At 38.5% G+C, this 26,561-nt stretch overlaps 1 protein-coding gene across 6 annotated transcripts in view; it reads right to left on the bottom strand.

Annotated features, from left to right (window-relative positions):
• Nucleotides 1–26,561, bottom strand: part of LOC134527374 (LIM domain-containing protein jub-like) — a 236,814-nt gene that overhangs the window by 80,390 nt on the left and 129,863 nt on the right. For all 6 annotated transcript variants that reach the window (XM_063360004.1, XM_063360002.1, XM_063360003.1 and 3 more), the window contains 3 exons: nt 6,737–6,906; nt 1,746–1,808; nt 1,137–1,267 (listed from right to left, as the gene is read on the bottom strand). In XM_063360004.1, the coding sequence (XP_063216074.1) occupies nt 1,137–1,267; nt 1,746–1,808; nt 6,737–6,906 (364 nt within the window). The remainder of the gene's footprint in view (nt 1–1,136; nt 1,268–1,745; nt 1,809–6,736; nt 6,907–26,561) is intronic.

The raw sequence follows: 26,561 nt of genomic DNA, 5'->3' as shown, positions 1-26,561 counted from the left end.
TTTCACAAGTTCTTCAGCCAATCCTTCAGAATTCTTATAGTAAGTGTTATCTCTGCCTTGCATACATGTATGTGTACATCATATCCGCTATTCCAACATCCCTACAACCATTGCACAGGACAGCCTCTTACAGAAAACAGTAAATATATTGTTACGAATAATGTGGGGAAATTTGGGTTCGTAAGGAGTAGCCCAATTAAGTTGTATTACTGTTTTATTAATTACTAATATTTACATTACTAATAAATAATTGTACTTAGAAATGACTGATCACCAATCACTTGCAATGAGAAATGTTTATTCACCAGTCACTCCATGTCTGTAAAGTTTCACAGTTCACACTCCTCACTAGAGCTAGGCTCAACAGTGGTACGCCCCTCATCTCGCGCCTGTCCACAAACATACAGCCTCGCGCTACTCAGTCGCACTATCATGATCCTCACGCCCTCTTCGCCGATGTCACACTTCCCTTCACTCGCGGAACTTTCCGAACGGCTGTGACGTGTCGCGTCATCCCGGGCCGACCCGACACCCGAAAAGTCCATAAAGGCAGCGTTTATTTGCGCCACTCTGCGCGGCTGCCTCGGGAAACCCGCAGAAATCCCAGGCCGCTTAAAATGTCACTGACAATAGTCCAAAGCAGAAGGCTGGGCGGGGAGCGGAGGGGATGCAATCCGGCAGGGCACGCGTGGCATGCGTGACGTCAGCGCCCATGAGGGGCCGCAGCCAGACTCGATGGGAGGCCCGCTCAGGTACCTGGCACGCGTCGAGGCCTTGCCTCCTAGCACGCATGTAACAGTATATATAAAACTGATATACTTTCCTTAATCTTCTACATTAGTAAAATGGCTGAAAAAAATTTATTACTTATCCGAGTTGTGGAACCAGGAGCGTGCGCAGGAGAAAATAATGAGCGATATTCCCCCCCCCCCCCTCCCCCAAAAAAAGAATTTGATAGAGGACAGCAGGTTTTATAACCACCCCCCCCCCCCCCCCCCCCCACTAAAAGGAAATTCGGCATGCGCTCTTGAGCGGAACACACCTAAATAGCACATCAGCAGTAGCCATACCATAAAATCCCGTCTACCAACACAGCAAGATTTGAACACAAATACAGTGCAAGTGTCTGCCAATACCTGTGGTAGTCATTAACGCAGTATATCTTGTTGTCCACATCCACCGTGAAAGGAACTCCGTCCAGACACTCGTTGCAGATGCAGCAACGGAAACAACCGGGGTGATAGGACTTGCCCATTGCTTGCAGGATCTGTGTACACACAACAAATAGTCTGACTGTACAGTGGTTATCTCGTAGTTGGGAAGTTAAAGCACCACAAACCTGCTGCACTGTATTCAGTAAAACATCCTGGCAAGGTCTATGCCATTAGGATGCATAGCAGACATTGCATCAGGCTAGTGTGTTTTCTGAGAGCACTCCTGTTTCCTCTCAAACATTAAGTTCCATGGGTAAACATCATTTGAGAATTTTTTAAAATTAAAACGAACATGTTCACAACTAAACATTTTTTTTTCTCAGCTTGTTAACAAAATATTACTGCACTTACTGCAGTCCTTCAATGTTAAATTACAGTTGACTGCTTCTGTCCTCACGCTAAGTCGTGACCTGAGGCTTGCCCCCTTATCACCCCCCCGGAGTTCCTTACCTTCCTAGCGCCTTTTCTTATTCTACCCGAACCCAATATTGACAGTATTAATGATATCTTTTACAAACTGGCAATACTTACCATTTCCATTATAAGATGTCCACAGATGGCACATTTCTCTGCTGTCTGTTGGAAACCTGAATACTGCAATAAAACAAAACCATTTATTGCAGTTAGTAATACATACATTATTAATTTATAAAATATACAAAGTGAAACCCATTTGAGAAATGTATAAAAAAATTATTAAATAAAATAAACTACTAATGTAAATGTGCAACATAGAATTACAATATGGAGCCCGTCTAGTCATGAGTGTATCTGTTTTATTGAGGCAGGATGATAATTTTGATGCTGGCTGGTGTTTGTAGTGCGGTATCTACTCTAAGTGCAAGGTTCTGAACTGGTGCATAGTCTTCTCATTGTGCATAGGGCAACATGAACTTTAAGCGATAACCATAACATTACTGTGGCCGGCAGTTATCTTGGCGTGTCTCAGCGCGGGGGTGCGGGGACAGCGGGACCGGAGAAAGAAGAGGGGGTAAGCAGGCGATACGTAGCGGAGAGCCGTGTAGTGGCTGTTAGGAAAACATCGCCCGTCAGTGTATACCCGAAAATGGAAGGCGAAGGTGGCAGCTCGCACAGGCGCGGTAAAGTGATACATAGCGGAGAGCGGGAAATAATAAAAACCGTGATGAAGAAGCGAAAAATAAATGTCTGCTCGAGCCTTTACAGAGACAGACGGCAAGAGCAGCGAAGTACACGGGTGTGAGTGAACGGTCCATAGTCAGGATTCGTAAAGTCAGCAAAGAACAACCACATGACCCACAGACTACGCCAGGAAAAAAGAGATATTTTAAGTATTTAATAAACAATGGAAATATATCTTTACTACGTTACTGTTACGTAGTGTATAGTGGAGTAAAATATTTGGGCAGTTAGGGTGTGTGTGAGTTGGGCGGCTATTAACAAGTAAGGTCTTGATAGCCTATTGTGGAGAAATGATGAGTATGAAGCGTTGACGAAATGACAGAACAGGGAAAACGGGAGTACCTAGAGAAAGTAATAAGAACAGTAATAATATAATCAATTTTAACTTAATTTTGTTTTTCGTCACCTAATACAATCAATTATCATGGAAAGAGAACTTCATACTTACATTAAACAAATCATATTGTTACGATCGCGCTTGGCTGCAGTGCTTGGCATCGCCGCGCTCGTTCGGCCTGTCTGCGCCCCCCTTCCACCCGCATCCTCTCCCTGGTATCTCGTGTCATACTGTCTCGCAACATCCTGACCGTCGCAGCGCGCATCTGCCTCAGATCGAGTTACTTAAAAGATGCCACACTGCGGAATAAAAGGACTTAAGACATGTTTATCGGCGCGTTTTGTGGGAACCCGATGCTTGTTTCGTTTATCGGCGTTCTTTGAGCAGCCGCCGCGTCCTTCGAGGACTCACGACGCGTTTCTGGGCATTTCGACGACGAAGGTCGCGCGATATCTCGGAGATATGCCCGATTGTTCTGGACGGGAACCCAAGGGCTATATAAGGAGGTTGGGCCGACCTTCGAGAAGAGTCCAGTGGGGAGTTCTCCCGCGGCGGAGTTTCCGGGCGATAGTGCCGCGGGTGCGGCAGAGTGGCGAAGTCCCTGGACGCTGGTTCCAGGGCAGGGAGTGAGTGAGTTCAGTGGAGTCGGGAGTTTCCGGGTGATAGAGTCGCGGGTGCGGCGGAGTCCCGGGCGAAGTTGCGAGTGAGTCGTCGTGTGGGATCTCGGCGAAGGGTGTGACGGCGGCGGAGTGTGGCGACGGAGTCCCGCGGCGGAGACCCACGAGGGGTGCTGCGGCGAGAGTTGCGCCGGAAGTGCGGTCCAGCGAGGTGTGTGAAACGAGTGGTTGGGGAATTGACCTTTTTTACGTGTAATTAATTATCTGCCAATTTAGAAGATTATTTGTAAGTGACAAGTAGTGGTAATAAATAAAACTGTGTGTGTGATAGAAATCTTTAATTGGGCTATCCTTTACGAACCCGCAGGTATATCATAACAATATAATATATATGAGGTTTTGAAGGTTATAGTATGCATTCTAAAATGGAAGTACAATGCAAATTGTATTTACATTTATAATAAATCATCGATTATAGGTGCATTAAAATATAAAGTCACACATACACAAGCATTTTTTAAATGCCATTAACGTTGGTAGTTAGGTGTTTCCTAAACGACTGACATGAAGTTAAAGCAGCAAATATAACATAACAAGCTCCATGTTTACTTAAATGTACATCCAGCGCTAAATTGAACGTTTTAGGTACGGAAACCGGAGAACGATAAGGTCTAGACTGGCTCCTGCGTCAACAACTGTGAGATAGCTTTCGCGCGGAGAGCTACAATGGCGTAATGTTTTGGCCGTTTGCTTTTTCTTGTAAGATTTTTGTTTTAATTAACTTTGAGAACACAATTAATTGAGAAGCATAGTTTTAAATTTACTTTTCATACTAAGTGACCTAGTTTTCCAAAATAAATATGTCTGGTTTTCGCTAGTTACCGAGTTAACATTTCAATTAATTTTGGTTAGCATAATTAGCAGACACCGTAAGTATATTTAGTGGGACAAAGTAAAACCTTGCAGGTTTAGATAATAGTTTGTTACTTTTCCTGACAGATGAGTACAAATATTCGAGCACAACCACTGCAATTTACACAATGTTACACATATGTAATACAAGTACAATCCATAGGATTTCTCACTTTTGGTTTGGTAACCCAGCGCTCTAAGCCAAAAGGCCTTACCGCCCTGGGGCCCCCACGGACGTGGATACAGACTTACGTAGTGTAGGAAGTCACGCGCCGAACGTATTCTGTTCTGCTAGTACAAACCTGGCCGCTGACCTTGACAATAGGGTATCGCTTTCTCTTCGCCCTCCCTTCCCCCCCCCCCCCACCCCCCGCCAGACAGGACTAGGGAGCTCAGACGCCAAGATATCTGCCGGGCATAGTAGATGGCACAGAAATGACGATAAAGATGTAACAGAATGCCCTGGGGTGCTTTCAAATATCTTTACCAGGCGTTTTATGGCTAAAAATTATTCTAAAAACATGCGTTTTAGCCCTTTTCACTCTTCTAAAAATACAGTTTAAAAACAAAATACAGAAACAGAACTACTCATCTGCCCTCAGCGCATTATTAAACGCTTTTCGTAAACACACACACCTCGGATATCGTGAGCAGTTTATATATTGTTGTTTCAATCTTAAGCACCGCACACTGTGTGTGTCAGGTAAGCAGGGCGCTTCATTGTTGCACAAGCGATTTCATGATTTATACCATTTTTAAGCATGCTCAAAATCTGAGTTGTCAAGGAATAGCTTTTTTTTGACGTAAACTTATTTTTGATCAAAAATAATTCACATCATAATGCAATAAATATACAAATCATAAAAATACCTATTTTATTTATGGTATTTTGTCTAGCATCATTAACTCACCTATATTAATAAAACCTGCAATTTATAAAACATGTAAGGGTCAGTGTGTCCTACCAATCCATTATATTTTAAAGTCTCTAAAACAACATACATATGGTACCAATTATGGTGGTGAGTACATATAAACCAACATTTAAAGGACATGACATGTTTTTATTCAACCTGGTTTCTGTATAGGTACTGGTGCCAGTTTGATTTTAAAAATTCTCTAAACAGCAATATTGGGCTATGTTCAAATATGTTGCAATGAATCCTTATTTATGTATGAAGATTCCTGTGTTTTTTATGTTACGGTTCAACTTTGAATTCAGACAACCTCATATTCATGTTCGTTTGCATTTTGATTCATTGATTGTTCGTTGCATGAATATATTTAATGCAAATAACCTACAAATCCTTTTACTCACCATAATTTGAAGTACCTATCAAAAAAATATTTTTTACTGCATTGGTTGTAAAAAGTAATTAATTATCAATCAAAACTAAGATTCATAAATTCTTCAAAACACTAAAAATCCTAGAAAAAATAAATAAAAATATTTTTGCAATGTTTTACAATGTTTTTATAAACAAAATTGTTTTACTTTATACAGTTCAGCCACATGGAAATTTGTCAGAAATGTGCAAATAATTCGTAAGAACCAACATTAAAAAATACAAAATGAGAAGAAAAAAAAATAGAGATGGGAGTCATACACTTCTATAGCGAAAGAAACTAGCTAATCACGCTTCATAGATGAATTTGATCACGGTTTTCTCCCGCCTCTCACCTGTTAGGACACTATCAAGAATCACTAATAACTGGACAGATTAATTATTAAGCTTTATAATGTTACAATGATTTTGAGGTGTATTTAGTATGTAGTTCTGCCGTTATAGTCTACTCCATCAGGGAGTACAATGTTTTGAAAAATTACTTGAGATATTAAACTGTCATTTCACACAAATTTTCCATTAAAATAATAGTAAGTACTTTATTTTTCAAAGAACTGGTCTTACCAACATTTTACCAGTGTTTTTTTTTCTTCAATAATAAATAATATTCTACTGTCACACTAAAAACGTTGACAAAATTATCTGGCACTCGTTCATGGGAAATTAATATCTATATAGTTTTTCCACACAGACATAAGACCTGTCCAAAATCAACGTAAGCTTTTCACAAGCACAACAGAGTAAAATACATAACAGTTGAACTCCATCTGATTCAATGTGACTAGCTACAACTGAACATTGCAATAAGCATTTACACAAGCCAGGTATTAGTGTTAAGCAGAGTTTGCTCTAGGTTTGACTCTTTTTTAATACTATGTTAATGCTAAAACCGTGATATATTTTCGGCCAATCAAATGCTATGAATTTCCTACTACTTCATCATTATAAAACTTTATTTATTAAATAAGAAGATTGGATTTTATTTTGCAATTCCTGAGCTATATTGGATTTTATTGTTAGTATTATTTTTTAATTTATAATTCCGCACTAGCAACTACAGCAGCATTAATTTTTCTGAAGGCTAAAACAATCAAAATGAACAAAAGAATGGGGTAAGGTTGGGGTTGGGGTTGGGGTCGGTTGGCTCACCAGGTAGTCCTCCTCGCAGTAGACGCGGCCGTGCACGTTGTAGAAGGCCTTCCCGCGCAGCGCCCTGCCGCACGAGCAGCAGATGAAGCAGTTGGTGTGGTAGAGGTTGCCCATGGCCTGGCAGGCCTGGCCGGCGCCCGTCACCTTCTCCCCGCACGTGTGGCAGATACCTGCGGGCAACATCCTCCGCACTGCAGCCTCTGCACACCACATTACTCACACTCTATGCTATGGCATATTCTACAATAACACGCAAACTGAGACGGACCCTCAAGGATTAGCTCGGCAAGGCTGATAGGCCCATTCTACAATGGCACGGAATGGGAAACGGTAAACGTAAACGGAGAAGAATCTCCCAGAACATTTAACTTTCACGTCTGCTGCTTCCACAATGTATGGAAACGTAACAAGTAGCAACCAGTGAGAATGCATTTCAAGGTTAAGAAATATTAATTACATTAAAAAAATTATTTGGTTCCAGATCATGGCACGAGTAGAATTTACAAATATAATAAAAATAAACGACAAAGTAAAAACCGAACACAAGATATTCTTGTACTTGAAACAATTTTTAACGTACCTATGTATTTAGAAAATAAACAAACATGGCTACCACAGCAGCCTAATAATCGGCTTCTACTGGTCGCACGGAGCAACGTGCCCTAGCTTCCAGAGTGAGCGGACCTCTCCCTCAGCTCCGAGCAAAATGCCGAATTGCCAGGGTCGCTATGAGGACGGAATCGCCAACACCTACAAGGGCCCGATATTCGCCGCGATGCTGCATACACCACGTGGCATCCCGGCGGACCTAGGCGCGCTGCTTGCGGCGAAAGCATCACTGCATGATGAACATCTGCGGCCCTGTCCGGAGGACCGGAACAGAGCCACAGTATACATGTGGTCCGTGGAGCAGATGCTGGAACTGACAAACTTCGCGCGAGAACTGCAGCCCCCGCTGCAACTAGAAGAGCAGGCGGTCCGCTTTCACGCATCGCCCGCCATTTACACATCGTGGGCCAAATATGTGTTGATGCTGTTGGTCGAGCTGGCCACTACGTATGGGCGACCACCACCAAAGCCCGCCCCAGCAATAGCACCAGAGAAAAAGGACGTCTGGACGCAGTCTTTGCCCACTCAGCCTGCCCCAGAGCGGCGCCACAGCAGCTGCAGACCAACCAGGCAGTGCGGCGCCGGCACCAGTGGAGCCAGACGCCCGCCCCAGCCAAGAGCCTGACCACAGGCACGCAAGCAGCTGTTATAACAGCTGACAATAGCTCAACTGCAGCTCTTCACGTCGCTCAGGAGTTCTCTCCACTGCTGCCGCCCCCAAGGCGGCCTCAGATGCGGGGACCACGGCGCGGCAGCCCTCGACGGAGCAGCCCCGACAGCGCCCGCCAGAACACCGCGCGCCCTGGCACTTTGTCGTCCTCAGGGGCGGCAGAGGGGCCGGGGTGCCTGCGCTCTGCTGGCCACACGCCGACCAGGTGCTGGCGCGTCTGCAGCAGGACCACAGGGCGTCTCACCGGCCTCTACAGAGTGGCCTTCGCCACTGTACAGGAGGCCACTCGCCTGCTAGAGGCCCGCCTCACCATCAGAGGTGCCCACTTCGCAGCAGAGGCTGCACATCCCAGACCGCAGCTCCCCAGGGCCTGGGGCCACGACGAGCTTGTGCCGGAAATTAGGCATTTCGACAGTTTTTTTAAATTTGTTATTATAATTTTAAATTATTTTTGGAAATTTTATTTTTCTTATAATCTGGTTACTAAAGGAGCGATTTACTCTTTGTTAGGCTGATGTACGCCACGTAGTTAAACTATGTGCCAGTGGACTGAAGCACCTTTCTCAGGGACCTATCTGATATTTTTGCTAGTCTAATGTGGACGTGGGCAGCCCAGTTGAAATTTCTCTCGTCTGCAGTCACGTCCCGGGTTTGTAATATTAATTCCCTGCATGACTAAAATCGCATAGAGCAGCTTCTGGCCTGCAAGTGGCTGCTTCTTAGAGGCCTGCTGAGACTAGCTAGTCTCGGCACGAACGAGTCTCCAGTGAACCTCCGTTCCCAGCCTAGTGGCGTTTTCTGTCCACCCTCCCCCCTTAGTTCTGAGGAATTAAGCTAGGAGCAGTGACCTGACGTGAACCTCGCCAAGACGATGACCTACTCCAAGGACATCCTCCCTTGTCCTACAGAGACCTCCACGACATCTAGCGGCAGAAAAAGTAACTTCGGCCCTGGTGGCCAGCGAGCAGAGTCAACGCCAGTGACACCTGGCGGCGGGTCAGTTCACCACCCCCCGTTAGTTCCCCTTTAGGCCACCAGAGTGCACCACCAGCTACGCCATAAGGCACTATGCTTTCTAGTTGCGTCCTGTTTAAGTCGATTCATTGTAGCTTCCTGTTACCGCCGGTAGAGAGCGCGCATGTCGTGTTGTTGACACGCCCGCCTCGGACTCCTTCGGTAATTTTCGGCCTAGAACCGAACCTTCCCCCTCCTTTTCCCTAGGGTCCTAGCACCCGTTTTAATTAAGAGCTTTGTCCACCATCGCCGCACTTAGTACTCTGACCTCGGCTACTTACTACGTCTTCTCGGCGTCCTCTGCGCTAAGAGGCGTTTTGGCAACGACGTACTCGTTCGAATCAAGATGTATTCAGCTGTGTTTAGGGATGTGATCCCAGAATCTAATGTAGCAGTAGCCGGTTAGTTGTATTTAGGCAACGAATAATGTTTTAGTTAAATTTTATTAATTTTTTTTATTTTTCTAAGACTTGGTCGCGTCATCCGCGGATTTCTCGATTCGCGACATTTGGATGTCGGCGCAAGACATCTCCTGAGCCCTGGTTCTACACCCTGTTTGGTGACTTCGATTTTTTCCTCCCCGAATTTCCGTTTGTTGGCCTTTCGCGCCGACTGTGATTGACTGTCTGGAAGCAGGTCTAATTCGTTTTGAATTTGACTTGTGTTTTAGACAGGGTCCAAGTGCTGGGGAGACAAATTGCTCCCCGCATATTCTTCGGGACCTCGAGCTCCGAGTCCCCTTAAGAAGAGAGTTTTTCCCAGCCCAACGTCATATTTTTGAAGACTCGGGTGATATGAGCAATATATTTTCCACTTACATAGAATGAACTAAATTAATTAAATGCATACCAGCGAACAGTGCCTTAAGAACTTAATCGACGAGAAGATGTAAAATTCATGAGACTGTTATTTATGTAGTCATCGAAAGAAGCTAAGAGGGTGGAATATTTCAATTTTTGTTCTGTGACAATGTTTAATAGATATAATATAAATTGTTTTAAATAATTACGGGGCGCCTCCTTATTTTTTGTTACTTGCTAAGATCTTGATAGTGATATCGAAATAATGCGAAAACAAAACCTCTTCATAATATACCAGGGAAACCTATAGACCAAGCTACTTATGTAGTGTATTTATTTATCATATACCTTATTCTATTTAACGATCCACCAACTCCCTAGTTGCTTGTGTGCAGGGAGTTTGAAATTTGTCTTGTTCACCGCCTCGTGCCCCCTATGGTAAATAACTTTAATTTTCTTAATATTTTTCCCAGCAGTTTCCAAGGTTTTTTGATTAAGTTAAAATAATCTAATATAGAGGCACGAGGGGCGTTACAAGTTGCAACCAATCCCTCGCGGCGCAGTGCTGCATTTGGCAGAAATGCTAACTGCGGTGCTGAGCCACAATAGGTACACCACAAGCCACTCGTCCCCTCCGCCGTCCTAGCCCTTCCTACCGTTAAAGGGAGGGGGCCAGCAGCCCACGGTCTTAGGAACCTCGCCAAACAGTCAACACACTTAGCTTAACACAGTAAATTAGTCCAGCCACTGCCCACAAGCACAAATAAACCAACACATTTTTATAACAAATAAAAATCAAGACAACCTGAGCAGCTAAGGCCAACTGCTCAGCTTAACTTAATATTCACCCCCCTTCCCCCCTTTAAATTTAAACTTAAAGGGAGGGCTGGACAACACCACGAGTTTAAAGTAGAGTCAACACACGAACTTAATTTAAATAATTAAGGCCAACTGCATTCATCACAGCTTCGCAGCATTTTTAGAAAACAATAACAGAAAAGCCAAACAAAATTTTTATAGGTCAAATCAGGAGGTTATGGGTGGCAGAACGCGACCTGGTACTCCTAAACGGGCCTCGGGGTTCGATGCCAATTCGCGGCACTCAGGCCCCTAGGCCCTCTCTGGCGATGATGAGATCCCTGTCAGTCGGACGAGAGTCCGCTTGGGGTTGCTTCATTAAGCAACTAATCTGAGCCGCAGCATTGCAGAGCTTATCTGTACGGGTGCGTTTCCGTCTGCGTCCTATTGTACAAACTCTGTTATATGAAATCAGTCTCCGTTTACGTGCGATTGTAGAACGGGCCTTACCGGCAGCTTCAAGAAACACCTAAGGGCAAGAAAAATACGGGTGAATTATTGGCTACCATGGAAAAAACCTTAAAACTTATAAAAAGATAGTAACACAGCCGATTCAATTTAAAAAGTACATATGCTTCATTGCATCAAACACGATTATTAGTAGTAAGCTAATAAATGTTCATAAAAGAAAAGCTTTGGAGTTGTAAACAGTCACCCATTTACAGGTTGATTTCACTATTTCATATTTATTGTAAATTAATTATTATATTTAAATATGCATTTGTATTATGTGTTGTACGAGCAATCACGCTAACAGGGATAGCTAAGGCAAGCCAGTATGTTTAGTCTTTGGAAATTGCAGCAGTTTAATAATTTATAGTCTTCATTTATTATTCTTTGGACGCCTATTCCTTTTTCTGCAAGCTTTACAGGTTTAATTACAGTACATTTGATTTTTACTACGATTGCTTAGTATTCTTCCTGCTAATTGCGAGCTCGCTGGTTGCTACAACAATCCTGGGAAGTTGAAGTTGAAAAAAAAAGGAATAGAAGGAATTCCACGACGCGACGCCATGGTCGATATAAAATGTTTCCCTTGCGATGTGTCAAAAAAACCTGGTGCCTGCTTTGGAAACAAGAAGTTCGTGTCAGCTACGATAGTTAGATACTACAGTGTTAGCAGAGTATTCAGATAGGAGAATCCTGAGTTCATCTACCTCAGAATACAGGGTATACGCCTTACCACGACATACGAGGCGTTTCGTGAGTGCTTCCAGCATCGCGACTTCTACATCTGATTCCTGTCATCTCGTGGTGAGAACTTTCCTTGTACCACGTTTTCAGGACCATTTTGTGTCGCCGATCCATTCACTGAATCGTAGCCTACGGCAGTCGTAGTTGATTAGAACTCTCTTACAGCGTCCCTTTCTACAGGGTGGCCACTCTTCTGGGATAATAAAATTCCTGGTTTTTTCCAGGTTCTTTCAAGGGTGGTTTTTATCAATATTTGCATACAATTTGCATTTTTGTTACACAAAGCACACACAATATGATGTTTTATTGCCGTTAAACAATATACAACTTAACTATAGGCTTAAAAATTAAATCAATGAACTTGCTTAAAACAAAACCTACCACCAACAAAAAATTTATAATCTCACGTCACAAAAATTACTTGACACCAAACGCACGTGTTTTGCCCCTCTTGCGTGGCTGGCTAATGCTTTTCTTCCCATCCATGCTACCGATATAGATTTTAACATTACAGAAATTGCAAATAGCGTTCGTCCCGCACTTTGGATCTTTCTCCACCCATTCAAACTCTTCCGTACATTTGTCATTGTATGTGGTGACCGAACTCGTTGACATTTTGATAGTCTGCGCCAATTACATGTTAGATTAAAAGATTCAAAACAACGTCCCGCACAACTAAACTTTTAAAAAAAACTCGAGAAAAGTATCCGTGATACCGTGACGCAACAACATGAGTGCAAAGTAAAAACAAATATACATACAAAACTAGTGCTACCAACATGCCGTGCGAGAAATTACTACCATCCTACAACAACATTTTCAGCCAAAATGCTGTTGCTTTTGAATACAGAAACATAATAAGTATGGAAGTCTGAATTGTTAACGGTTTCTTACGTACTACAAAAGTTTTTAAATGCAATATGAACAAATTAACTTTCACAAAATATAGCACACGAGCACACTGTCGTGCTTCGACGGGTGGTGAACGTGCTCATTTAACAGCCGTATGTTATTGTGATCGTTACTTCATAAAAAAAATTCCCGGTTCTAATAAAAATTCCTGGTTGATTCCAGGTATTCCTGGTTTTTTTAAGAAATCCTGGCTATTTCCCGTATTTCCCGATTTCCCGGTTGGCTGGCCACCCTGTTCTACAAGTTCCTGCGACCATCCACCGATCTACTCAGAAGTCTTGAGTGGCCGAAGAACATGATCCACCACAAATAGAGCTAGTACCGGTAGTTTTAACTATTGAGAATTCAGTAATGACGGTGTAATATCAAAACTTGGCTCGAGTTCATTTATATCTGGCTATCTGTATTTGGTAGATTATTTTTAAGCCGGTACAACGTTAGGGTAATCTGAACATAATCTTTCCATGCAAACTTATTCAGATCATGAGTTTTCATTTCAAGTGTTGTACCTACCTATGTGTTAAAAATTTAATATCAATAATATATAGTAATATTTTGATATTGCTTTAATTATTAGATGTTATTAGTTTTGGTACTAACCATACATGAATACAGCCAACCACCATACTTTGCCAGACAGTTAATATACTTTACCCTTAACATACACTACACCGTAATATCATCTGTAATTACTCAAATATAAGTAACTGTGACGTGTTAGCTGTGTCAAACGCAGTTGTAATAGCTAGTCACAGGCAGGCACACACATGATCATAGAAGAATTGGCACACGAACGTGGGGCCGAAACGAGTACAGAGTTGTATAGTTTATTGAAAAAAATATGTCAAAAGGCACTATAAAAAAATTAATGCAAAATAATTTTACCATCTTAAGAGTGCACGATACTTGTGGTTCCGAGCAGCAAAATCGACGTTCGCGGCGGAGCAGATTCTGTAAATGCCATGACATAAAATGGATTTTGGTAAAATATTATTTTCAGAGTAAGGATGGATCTTAAAAATGATATTACTCGAAATTTCGGTATGAGTCTTATTTTATTAACTAATTATTCCTAAAAATGGCGAAGTTTAGTAGACGAATGCAAGTATAATTTGATTGGAAATGGGAAACAAAATAATAATATTTTACAACACATATGCGTGCATGAGTTAGAAACAGCAGGATGCATTTAGAAGCAATACCAGCTGAAAAATCTGTTCCGCCGTAACCTTTGTAATCGGCAGACGAATAACGAATTTTACACATCGTAGTTCACGCGTCCACACACAGATGTCGGGCACTCCGCACGCAGAGGTTAATTGCAGTAACACATAACAGATGTCGCACATGTCGGAGGTGTTTTGTTGTATCGCGCTACCACGAAGCCACATTTTTAAATTGAAATAGGTGGGAAACGCTGCAATTGGTGGCAATAAGACGCGTTTTAAAAAGAATAGTGACAAAGGAAACCTGCTTCTTTCTGCAAGGCGGAAAAATAAAAGTTAGGTAACTTATTTTTAAATTGATGATATTAGTTTGTTTTTGATTGCAAAATCTTTAAAACGATTGCATAACACTTTCCATGTATCTGAATATTTCAAATAACAGCAGCGCATGAACTGTAGCATCCGAGACCGGCCGCAGCGTGGGAAGATAGCGCGGGAAAGGGCGGGCGGCGTGGCGCCGGGCTGGCGGGGCGGGCCAGTGCGCATTCCACGTTCACACTAGAGGTGTAAAAGTAACCAAAAAAAGCGTACCCGTATGTATTCGTTACTATAACAATCAGTACTCGTTACTATCGTATCGTTACTCGTTACTTCTGATACCGCATAACATGCAACGAATCAAGTCGTATTATAAGGCATCTTTGGCAAACTGAATTGTCTAAAATGTCTAAAGTTATCAATACCAATGTTTCAAAACATAAATAAGATACATAAGTACAAATAAATTATACTTATTAATTTATTCATAATAGTTTCCTTTTTCAACACAAAATAATAAAAAAATTGAATACCTCAGTCTCCCCCAGACAGTTTTATTTATTACTATGTTCAAAATTCACAACTGAGTTGTACGACTGAATACATAAATTTCTCTAGGCTTTAGACAGCAACTTCAACAAACAGCAATGCAATGCATCCACGAGGGAAGATGTTACTTTTTGACAGTAATACTAACATCCAACATGAAAAGAAACACAAACATTTCTACACAAATTATGAAAGAGCCAGACAGCAGTACACAACTACGAAAGTTAGCAGCTGTATGATGACGAAAATTCAAACAAAATCTATAATGAACAGTTATTTCAAGTGCATGGTTCAAGTCAAACGTAAAATTTTGCTGTAAAAAAATGTATAAAAATATTATTCTATTAATTGAAAATAATGCCAAAGTTATCAAGGCATTGATGAGATCAAAATCATTATCAATTGAGAAGAAAATGTTTAAGGCGATTGGTGCATGGAAAATATTGCAACGAAATTAATTGAACAGTACATATTTACTTTTGTTTATTCTTTTTAAGTAATGAATATACATTAGTTATTTTTAAATACATTTTTAACAGAGTTATGGGCTTGTAAACGTATTTATTTTATTGCCAAACCTACAATAAAATGAGAAAATTAAAGAACATTAATATAAAGTGTAGTTTAGGTAATGAGTGTACATAAAAACTGCCTTAACAAGAATCAGATAAAAAATTATTTTTGGTTGTTAAATTTGCAGTAAGTTTTGAAAATATCCATGGCTCATTGCTAGTCTATTTTAAAAGATATTTTAAAAATGAATTTCAATGAAATTGAAAAGATACTAGGTGGTAGAACACTGATTAGTGTATTTATTCTCTTATTCTTTTGGTTTTGACACGATCTGATTCAAAACACGTATACTGGAATGGAAATTTTAGCACTGCGTGTAAAACTTTCATTGCCGGAATGAATGTCCCCGCGACGTGGCGCTGAGGTGCGACAGTTCCTGGAACTACATAGTCAGGCGGAGCCAAGGAGCATGTAAGAAGATCTGGAGTGGACATGTGTAGGGCGAGAGCGAAGCCAGCCGGTTGCGAAGGGTTGAAAAGAAAGAGGAAGAGAGCGTATTTCTACTGCAAACGCAGCCCCAGCCCACTTGTCCTTGAGGTTTGAGTGGCGCTGGTGTGCGGCTACAATGGTGATTTCCTGTAGCGCATATGGCTGTACAAATCGATGGAATTCCAAGCCGGATGGCGTTGCTTTTCCCATGTATTAAAGATTTTTTTTTTTCATTTGTTAACTAAATTAATTCTCAAAACTTTCGAAGCATCAGAAAAAAGTGGCAAATGTTTTAAACAGAAGTAACTAATCCTCGAACTTTTCGAAAAACCTAAGAAAACTATTTAACAAAGAGAAGTTTCAGTTGTAAGTATAATTCTTTACTTTTTTCATAGATTTCCAAAACGTGACGATCAACGACATATCTGGGAAAAAGCGACAAAGCGGAAAAATTGGACTGCGTCTCTGAACCATGCATTGTGTACAGTGCATTTTGAAGACAAATGGGTCTTAAGAAGCGAAAATCTAACTCGATTAAAGGATGATATGGTGTTCGGTATATTAAGGTTTCCCTCAAAGGAACGGTTTCACAATGCTTTTAAGATATTAGATAAATCCCAACATAAGTTTAAAACATTTCTCTTAAGAGTGTGCTTCGTAGCATTAAAAGACGTGCCTTAATTATTTTGCAAATTTATCATTGTTATGGTGACGATGTCTGGGGTTTTCGTATTTTTTTTTAGAAATATAGTACAGTATGTATTAGCAACTACGTTAAGAACTGTTATTTTATTCACACAGAGAAAAGAAATACAAAATGCTAAAATTTGGCGTCTGTCTTTTTATATCCTATATAGGCTTGTTATTATATGTGTGTTGTAACATGTATAAAAATGTTAAATATATTCAACAATATTTGGTAATTATATATATTTAAAAACTTTTATGTACGCTACTTGAAACTACGTGAAAGGTTTTCAGTCTATAAAGGCCTATTCTATGATTTTTTTAAAATTATTAATTCTTATGCAAACAATTAATAAAATTGAAAGTTTCTTACATTGTCAGTATATGCATAGCATTACAGTTATTACAAACAATTCTCTACCAGTGTTTAGCTAAGGTTTGCATGTTACGTTGGTTAAGTAGACTGGTACATGAACATGATATTGAAAAGACTTCTAACTTCTACTAATACACGTATATTACAAGAGATTTGTAATAGATTAAATGAAGTAAGAATTAGTTTTTTATAAACGTTGTGTATGAAATTATAAAATTTGAGAAGTATAATAACAAAAAGAAGTGCGTTCCGAAGACATATGTCGGTAGTGTTACCTACTGAAACATTATTCCCACTTCAACTCTCTGTAAAAATGAAAGTATGGGGTTGAATGCGTCAAGAAGGGTATATAAATAAAATTTGAAGCTTCTTCCTAATTTCATACGCAGGTGTCCCCCACCTATAGTTTCAAACAAAATTTTTTCCTCGATGTTGAAATTTACTCTGCGTATTCACAAAAAATTTTGGCAGTAAATACGTATTTAATTTTTAAAAATGAAAGTATTCATGTTTCGAAAAAAATATTAAAGCGGTGTGGGGAATAATGTTTACAGATAATCCAGTAAAATTTTCAGTTTGATTGTTTTGATAGTTTCGGAGCTGTTGCGAGTTTAGTTTGGAGGATTTTTCGGCCGCGCGAGACAAGTTTGGCTCGTTTTCGTTTTCTTCCAGCGTAGGAAGCAGGGAACAAACGCCGATACCCGGCTTCACCTCGCATCCTTTGCTGGCCTTCCCTTGTCCTCTCCAGATGTATTACTGTATATTAGCTCCATGGGCGGAGCTCAGCATGACAGCTGCCGGGCGTGGGAATAGAAGGATGGGTTGGGGAAGGAAGATGATGATAACCAGTGGCCTATTTCATAAATCTACAAGTCTACAAGTTACTAGTTACAAGTTACAAGGGAATTTCTTACAAGCGTGAATCTGAAGTGTTTCACAAAGAAAGTTGCTTGACTTGTAGAAGTTGGTGCACTTGTAACACATACCTACAAGTTTACGAGTCAGCTGTTTATTGTTCGTGTTTTGATTATGTAACGAATTTGTAGGTTATAGTTGCGAAGTGTATGCTGATAAAAATGAGTTCACATCGATTGCAGATGCACGACAAAATGTGTGTGCTCAAAAAAATTAATGAACATAAAAACATTTTGTTTGGAGCATTTTCGGACAAAATGACGAAAAAGGATAAGCAGTTAGCTTGGACTGGTGTAATGACGTTTGCTCAGTCACTAGGAGTTGTGCCCCAGCAAAAGGGCTGGGAATATGTACGTGAAGTTCTGTGGCAAAACTGGAAGAAAGGGACAATGGTAAGTATCATAACCTTAGAAGTTGTTATAAGCAAACTGCATGAAACATTTACCTAATTTTATATACAAGACTAGCTGCCCGACCCGGCTTCGCACGGCTATACTAATGGAAAAAAATTAAGCCACATCTCCCATTTACAGTAATGGTAAATAAAAAAAAATTCAGTGAAAATTTATTACAATGCTGTATAATGTACCGGAGAGAAAATGAATAGCACCGATGGTTTCCCGACTCGTGCACGCAACGTACAACTGATGTACCCGTACTTCGCGACGGCAGTCTACAGGCAGATCACTCTTGCGCCGCTCGTTATACATGCCCGTGGCCATGGAGGCGCAGAAGGCATGAACAATGCAAAATCCTGTTTTCATGCAGACAAAGTACCCACTGTTGCCTGGTTTTAACCACCCATGGGATTTAATTTTCGGAAAATGTCATCCTGCGTAACATAAGGAACATTACTGTGAAGTTTCAAGTCTGTAAAATATATATACTTGAAAAAAAAGGGCAATAAAAAAACAAATTAAACACAGAGGGAGGGAAAAAAAACAATAGTTTAGGTTTGCGATTTAAAGTGATAAAAAGTATTTAAATACTAATTTAACTAATATGAGGGTACTGATTGCTTCGTTGTTAATATCACACGGGTGTTTTTACTTGTATGGGAAAATTAAGAATGATAAGGCATCTAGTGCGTGGCAACAATGTTAATATGCAATAGGAAATAAACTTCTAGCGCCTGCGGCATTGTCAACACACACTTCGTACGTGTACTGCATGTTGTATCTAACCCCCTCCAACGCATTTGATTCTAAATTGGACTTTTAGTAAGGATCCCTAATTTTATTGATAATATAATATAGCCTTCCTCGATAAATGTACTATCCAACACTGAAATAATTTTTCAAATCGGACCAGTGGTTCCTGAGATTAGCGCGTTCAAACAAACAAACAAACAAACAAACAAACTCTTCAACTTTATAATATTAGTATAGATTACACCTAAAATTACCTCACTTGTCGCAAAGAAACAGTATGTCTGAAAAAATAAACCTTTGCCTACCGGAATTAAATTACTAATAAAGTTACGAACATATATTATTAATAGGTACGCACAAACAGTCGGTTCTCTCAGTACAACAAAAAAAACCTTCAAGATAAGTTTGTAAATAGAACTTTTAAAAATGTAGAATATTTCATCAATTACGAATTGATAATGCAAGATATATTGCTGTGGGTTAATGAATATTAGAGTATGCATGTATTCAATTTGTGTTTATGTTAACAATATATGTGCTTTAATATTTAGTAATATGTGCCTGTATATATAGCTACATACTTTATGTATGTGTGTAAACATACAAAAGTTATGTACCTTTTATCAAGTATTAAATATCTTCTTGTAGCATGTGAATGTAAATGCTGTATACAATAAAACAAGTTTTATTTGTTTTGCACAATAAATTTGTTATACTCACTTTCTTTCTATTATTTATACTTCCTACTTATTGCACTCATAGAGATCAACGCAAGATAAAGTCTCTCATTCATTATAATTTTCCCTTTTATTTAATCGCCCATTGCCGGAACACAAAAATAATGTAACAGCACAATTCACTACATATAGATAAGATTACCATTATTATTATTACTGCTAATACAATAACTTATTTACGCTCTGTATTTCCATTTTATATAATTTTTTTAAATTCAGGCATGGCAAAGCTTACAGTTTTAATCATGTTTCATGATGTCCATACATGTCCATGTATAGTCGAGGAAACAAAAAACCAGAGGCAAAAACATATTAAAAAATTTGTCTACAGCTACATTTTTGCTTAGTTTTAGATTTGACTATGCTTAGTAACATACCAAAAGTTTACAGTTTGTGCGTCATACCGAAAACATGCTTAAAGTCCTTTATGACAGTGTCTTACAGCCATCCATTAAAATATTTTCATTAAACGCACTTTCTGCCGTAGACTCTCGATAAAAGTATCTAAATAATCTAGGAACGTTATTTTACACAACAATGTAAAAAAATTTTCAAAGCTAAAACTAAATTTGAAATAAAAATCGATAAAGTTATTGATTATAATTCTTTTACTTCGTTCTGGAAATAAAATCATGATTTACATACAAATGAAGGGCCTAACGTAAAAATCATCTACATAAAATTTTTTGCTTATACTTTAAGCTTTAAGGCGGTATAATATAAAGAGTCTAGCGCGATTAGTAGAATCGCTAGAGTAGCCGATAAGCGACGGATTATGAACCGCCTTGTGGTCGCAGCAATCCAACGCAACGTGCATTATACGCAAAACTTAATGGCCAAGTTAACAAGTTAGCGAATTAAATTTGTTTAGGAAATGCTGCAAATATGTGAAGTTTATTCGATTTAGTATATTTGAGTTACATTAACGCAAGTAAGATAATACTTTAACACTTTTCTCTTGCAAAGGGTTTTCGACTTGGCTATATACAATTTTAATGTACTTCCTTGTTAGCACTTGTCAACAGGAACACCCTAAAATCCAAGTCTAATTATTATGTATGCAAAAATCTATAAAACTCAGGTAGGCTGTACTCGTAAAGCCCGATTTAAGTATTAATTTTAATTTGGCTGGTAGGCCTATACGTTTGGAATGGGAAAACGGAATCACTAAGTAGGTTTAAAGTAATATAGATACTGTAGGGATAGAACATTACGTCACATTTAGGATAAGGCATATCATACGAGAACATGTTTTCACTATGTAAATTATAAAGAAAAATAGTTTTATCTAAGATAAAAAAACCATGATTTAAATAACTAACTACTTAAATTAATTCCAATACTAATCAACAAATAGGTAATTTATGAAAGTTTGGTACTGACTCATACTATCACTTGAGTAAAGTAGTCGTTTATAATTTACCCAGACTACGTGGTCAATAAGAAAACAAAACACTACTAGTTCTCATATGACAAATTAATGATTGTATTTATAATTATAAGGAAATATTTTTATTCTGGTGTATTGTGATAAAAATAAAACACGCTTTTGCATGTACTTACACTTAAACAATTGAAGCAATCTACTAGTAATTTATGACCTACTTAGATCTTTGTTTCCTGGGATATAAACGCCCCAACCCAACGACTGTAGAATGGTCCCCAGTACATTACACACTACGACGCTCGGAAGTTTCAGCGATCAGATCGATTGTGTTGGACTCTTATTAAAATGTACCATTTTTAAGCTTAATAAATGTACAACAGTAACATTTATTAAAGGGATTTTCACGTCAGGCCTTTCATAGTTATCCAATCTGTATTTTAATTTCCCGTTCATTCCCTGTAAATTTGAATAAAATCTTTTTTCCCTATATTATTCATTATATTGCATATTTAGTAAAACCAACTATAAATTTTTTTTACTTTTTTTTAATGTACGTATAATTATTTTTGTGGATTATTTTGGTTTGGTTTACTGAAGGGCTACTACAAATATTACGTTAACGGAATGCATTATTGTGGGGCACTGCAAGAAACTACCATTTAGGACTTAACTGCGCGTTTTCAGTATAACGCAAAAGGTTTTCGGAGGTAAACTGTTAACATGCTACTAGAAAACTTTAATATAACCCCTGTACTAACTTACAGTTTGGGGCAAAATTTGCAGAGATTAAAAATTCTCGTTTTCGTGGGAGCGAAAGTCAAACCAGTCCTTAGGGCTATAGCACTGTGGCAGTATGTATACAACACTGCTGCGCTTGGAACGCTCCAGGGATTAACTAGATTACCCTAGGCTCTTGAAAAATATGTCACTTTAAAGTTTAAGAAATATGCAACAACTTTTGTTCAGTGATTATTACGTTACACCTTCTATTTTTATATGTTTCTTGTTTATATGTCCTTGGCTGATATAAAAATAACTTATTTAATAAATTAATCGATTTATATCTTAAATTAAATATTAACATTGGGAACATTTTCAACAATAGTGTGTATAGTAACGTTTTTAGCTTATTTTGGTAGATGTATGGAGTTTCTATGTTGAAAACTGAGCAAATGGGAAACATTTTAATGGAATGCTGTAGGTCGCTGTCATCTAGGACTTAAGGGGCCCGCCTCGTCAGGGGTGTATGTGTGTTAGTGAGGCGGGATGATAAGCGCGACGCTCGCTGGTGCTTCCAGCGCGGTGTAGCCTCTAAGCGCAAGTCTCTGAACTGGCGCGCATTCGTCTCGTCGTCACAGGATAACTGTGAAATTTGAGCGATGACCATAACATTATATGGCGGAGAAATTAAGATAAAGGTGTTATGCAAGCCTCTTAAGTGCTTTCAAGAATCTGTGCTGATTGTTTTATGCCTAAAAATTACTCTGAAAACACGCGTTTTAGGCATTTTAACGCTTCTAAAAATACAGTTTAAAAACTTAATCCGAAATTAAAAGTACTTTTCGGCCCTCAGCGAACTCTTAAATGCTATTCGTAAGCAGACCCCACTAGGATATCTTGAGTAGTTTTGAAATCGCGTTGTTTTCCCTGAAGCTCTGCTCACCGTATGTGTGACCAGGTAGGCGGGCCCATTAAGGCGATTGGTGCATGGAAAATATTACGACAAAACTAATTTAACTGTACATATTTATTTTTAATGCTTCTTTTTAAGACATAATATACCTAGGATATTTTAAATAAACCTTTTTTTACTGAGTTATGTCATTTTAAATGCATTTATTTTTATTCCAAGCCAGAATTATTTAGAAAACACATAATTATGTTAAACTTAAGAAAAGTTCAAGAAACGAGTGTACGAATAGGTTTCTGCACCTATAAAAGTAAGAAAAAAAATTTTCATCATCAAAATTACAGTTTAATATTAACAATTTCCATTGATCACTGCTGGACTACTTCAGGAGCGATTTAAAGAATACATTTAAATGAAAATGAAAACATAATTGGCAGAACACTATTGAATTATGTATATATTTTCATATCCTTTTGTTTTTGATACGATCCGACTCAAAACACGCCCTCTGGAGTGACAGTTCTAGTGCTTTGTGTAAAACTCTCGCCGCCGGGAAGAATGTCCCCGCGACGTGGCGCTGAGGGCGGCGCTTGTCGGAACCAGGTAGTCCGGCAGAGCTCCGGCCGGCTGGCCCTGCCTGCGGGAGGGGAGGGGGAAGAATGAGTTGTAGAGGGAGGATGAGAGAGGAGGCCGAAGAAACGAAGGGTCTGTCAAGGTCGCGCTTCATAGTGGAGTCTATCTTCGCTCAAGCAAGGAAATTGTCTCTGTACAGAAAAATTCGTACAGCGAAATTCTTTTTAGCGGTTATGTTTTGACTTGAAGTTGAATATTGACACAGTGATTATTCTTTGTGGTGGTTGTTTACACATATGAATAACTTTTTACCCTCCAGATTAATATGTTTTGACAGCATAGAACATCAGTTGTGTATTCCGGTTAGTTAGGGTATACTATATGCACACTAGAATGACATATCTAAATTTAACCAAAAAATAGATTTTATATTTATTAAAATTTATTTAGAACATCAAATCAACACTAGGCTATTCCGGTTATATGACATTAAAAAAAATTGGAAATGTTAGCTAGCGATGCCAGAATGTCAGGAACACTAATTACAAATGTCCTTTTGTAATATTACATTGCACAGAACACTGAAACCCTAATACTTCAAGTATTTGTTTACAGTTTTATTATTCTGTGCTACGTTATATAAATTTGTATGTTTAATTTATTTTGGGTTTTGAACTATATTTCTGACATTGTTACAGACGTTTGGGCTTTTCTCTATGTAATTATTAAGTAATTGCGGCTTTTGGAATTACGTTTTTCACGGCCAGAAATTGCCCGAGGTTTCGGCGGAACTTTCAAAAAGTGCCTCGAGCCTATTGTTGTAAAAGTTACGCTACTAAAAAGAAGCTTGGTTTTGGCAGTTTTGGTGCGTGCAGCTACTGACGCGGGCCAACCATAAGTTATGTTACGTGTGCGGTAATAATAGTATGTATAAAAAGGTTATCATCAGACTGCTGATTGTATGTTAAGTTGCGAACGGGAATACGCGATTCTAAAGTTATTAACGTCAGAAGATATCATTAGTCCAGGTATGGCCATATTGTTATTACTCTATCACTAACGCTGTACTGACGCCCTGCAACTTTTTAACATTGCCGATTGATATTATGACTTTGTTGATGTTGATGGGATAAACTAAAACCAGCCGCTATTAAATATTATATTTACTAAAATAATTAGCCTCTAAGTATTATTAATGGCACGATCATATGAACATACAATGCACAACTATCTTAGTGGTCTTGAGTCTATAGGTCTTATGTTTTATCGGACAATTGATTTAATTTATGAGTTAGTGAATTTTTCGAACCGTAAATCCATTTTTTAACTCTACGTGAAACATTGACATTTGCGAAGTCGTGCCCATGTACCTGGCAATGATAGTAAAAAAAATTGGAGTGATATTTTGGTCAAAAGGAATTACTGTATTGAGGGATACGTGGTATTTGTTTATTCGTGTGTATGTAATAAATCAGTCTTAAAATCAGTTAATTATTTTGTCTTCCTATTTCGTATTATAATTGAGATGAATATCAGATAAGCATGTGTTACTTGTATCACGACATCTAGGTATTATTTATCAGTAATTACTATTTTATTTAATTTTTTTGTTAACTAATGTGCATAGGGCAGTGCACTAGACATCACTACCTGTGTGTAGTGTTGCGTTACACTTTTTAACGCATTACAGTTCACATAAAATGATAAATCCAAAATTTCGTTTAAAAGTATAAATATCAGCGATCAATTTAATTAATGTCCAGTATAACTCAGTCAGTAAAACACTCGGAAATATGTATAGGACCTGTTAACCTAAATATTTGTTACCAGTTAAACTGAACTAAGATGTGTTAGTGTTTTTTCTTCTTCCGTATATTAGAGGTATGGGACATCAAAATACGCATCTGTCGCCCATTGACTTTAAATACGGAATTATAAACTACATATTGTGAAAACATTCTGCAGCAGTTTTTGCGGAACGGAAAAACACGGATGATAAGACAGACGAAATGTGTTTGGTAAGTGATTTTTCGTCAAAAGAAATGGAACAGGACAGTGCTTATCAGAATGAAATTACAGAACTACTTTTGTGCAAGGAAATGTATTTTACAAAGACATTTCAAGAGAAATCACCTTTAAATGAAATAAATCTTGCTGACATGGAAGAAATAAACTTAGATATAGAGGCCAGGCCCCTTTCAAGTGACGAAATTTCTCTTGAAGGGCTGAAATATGTTTCTGGCTATATAGCTCACCATTTCAGAAATAAATATCCTGACCTTGGCACTACGGATTTCAATTCGGAGGACGATAGCTGGAAGCATGTACAATCAAAGGGTAACTTAAAATGTCCCACTAATGAATTTTTTTGAATTAATAAACATCGCTGAAATGTGTTTTGATAATGTCCATGGCAACAATTTGTGCAAAAAAGAGCGGATTTTTGAATCACTGACTAAAATTATTTGCGGAACTACTGAAAATAAATATCCAGAAGAAGTTATATACTGTTTTGTCAGGACAAGAACGTATATGCGTATCAAGTATTTGAACATGAAATATTTTAACGAACAAGACCAAAAACGCAAAGAAAGAAATAAGATGAGGAAAACTACCCTCTAAGATTTTTCAGTGTGATAGTATCCACTTTCCTTCACCATAATATGTATGTTCATAATTTATTTACGATGTTTTTTAATTACTATATTTAAGAAAAGCATTTATTGTGAATATCGCAGCAATTATGTAGGGCTTAAGGTATTTATTGTATTCCAAATATTGAGTATGTCATTTTTATTGCCTTTATTAAAAATAGTATATACGTTAACAATGTAACAAAATTGCGATATTTTTGTATTGCTATTGCAATTTCGTTTCTTGTAAACATTATAGTAGACTTTTTCATATTGAAATTAAATTTGCTATAGGGTTGTTTGTATTTTAATTTTACAGTTATAAGATTTTTTTTATGTTGTTTACTGTTTACAAACATTTGAAAAATATTTCCTTTACCATATTTCCATTTCCATGGCAATAGTCTTGTTAGCTTTTCGGGTAACTATTCTACATGGATGATAAGATGGTGCGACATCTAAAACATATCACACCACCTTTACATAACTATAAAACTAAGAGGTGTTTTCTTTACATAATATTAAAGCACAATGTTTCCTTGTGGCATAGGTGATTTAGAATTTCCATTTATCTAGAAAAATGGGCTTTCAGAATGTTTTTTAACACACAGTGTTTGGAAAGGTTTTTGAAGAAAAAAATTGAC

This window comes from Bacillus rossius, chromosome 1 (assembly GCF_032445375.1).
Source record: "Bacillus rossius redtenbacheri isolate Brsri chromosome 1, Brsri_v3, whole genome shotgun sequence".
Lineage (NCBI taxonomy): Eukaryota > Metazoa > Arthropoda > Insecta > Phasmatodea > Bacillidae > Bacillus > Bacillus rossius.
The sequence above is the reverse complement of the archived record's forward strand: the minus strand, read 5'-3'. Positions and strand labels throughout refer to the sequence as shown.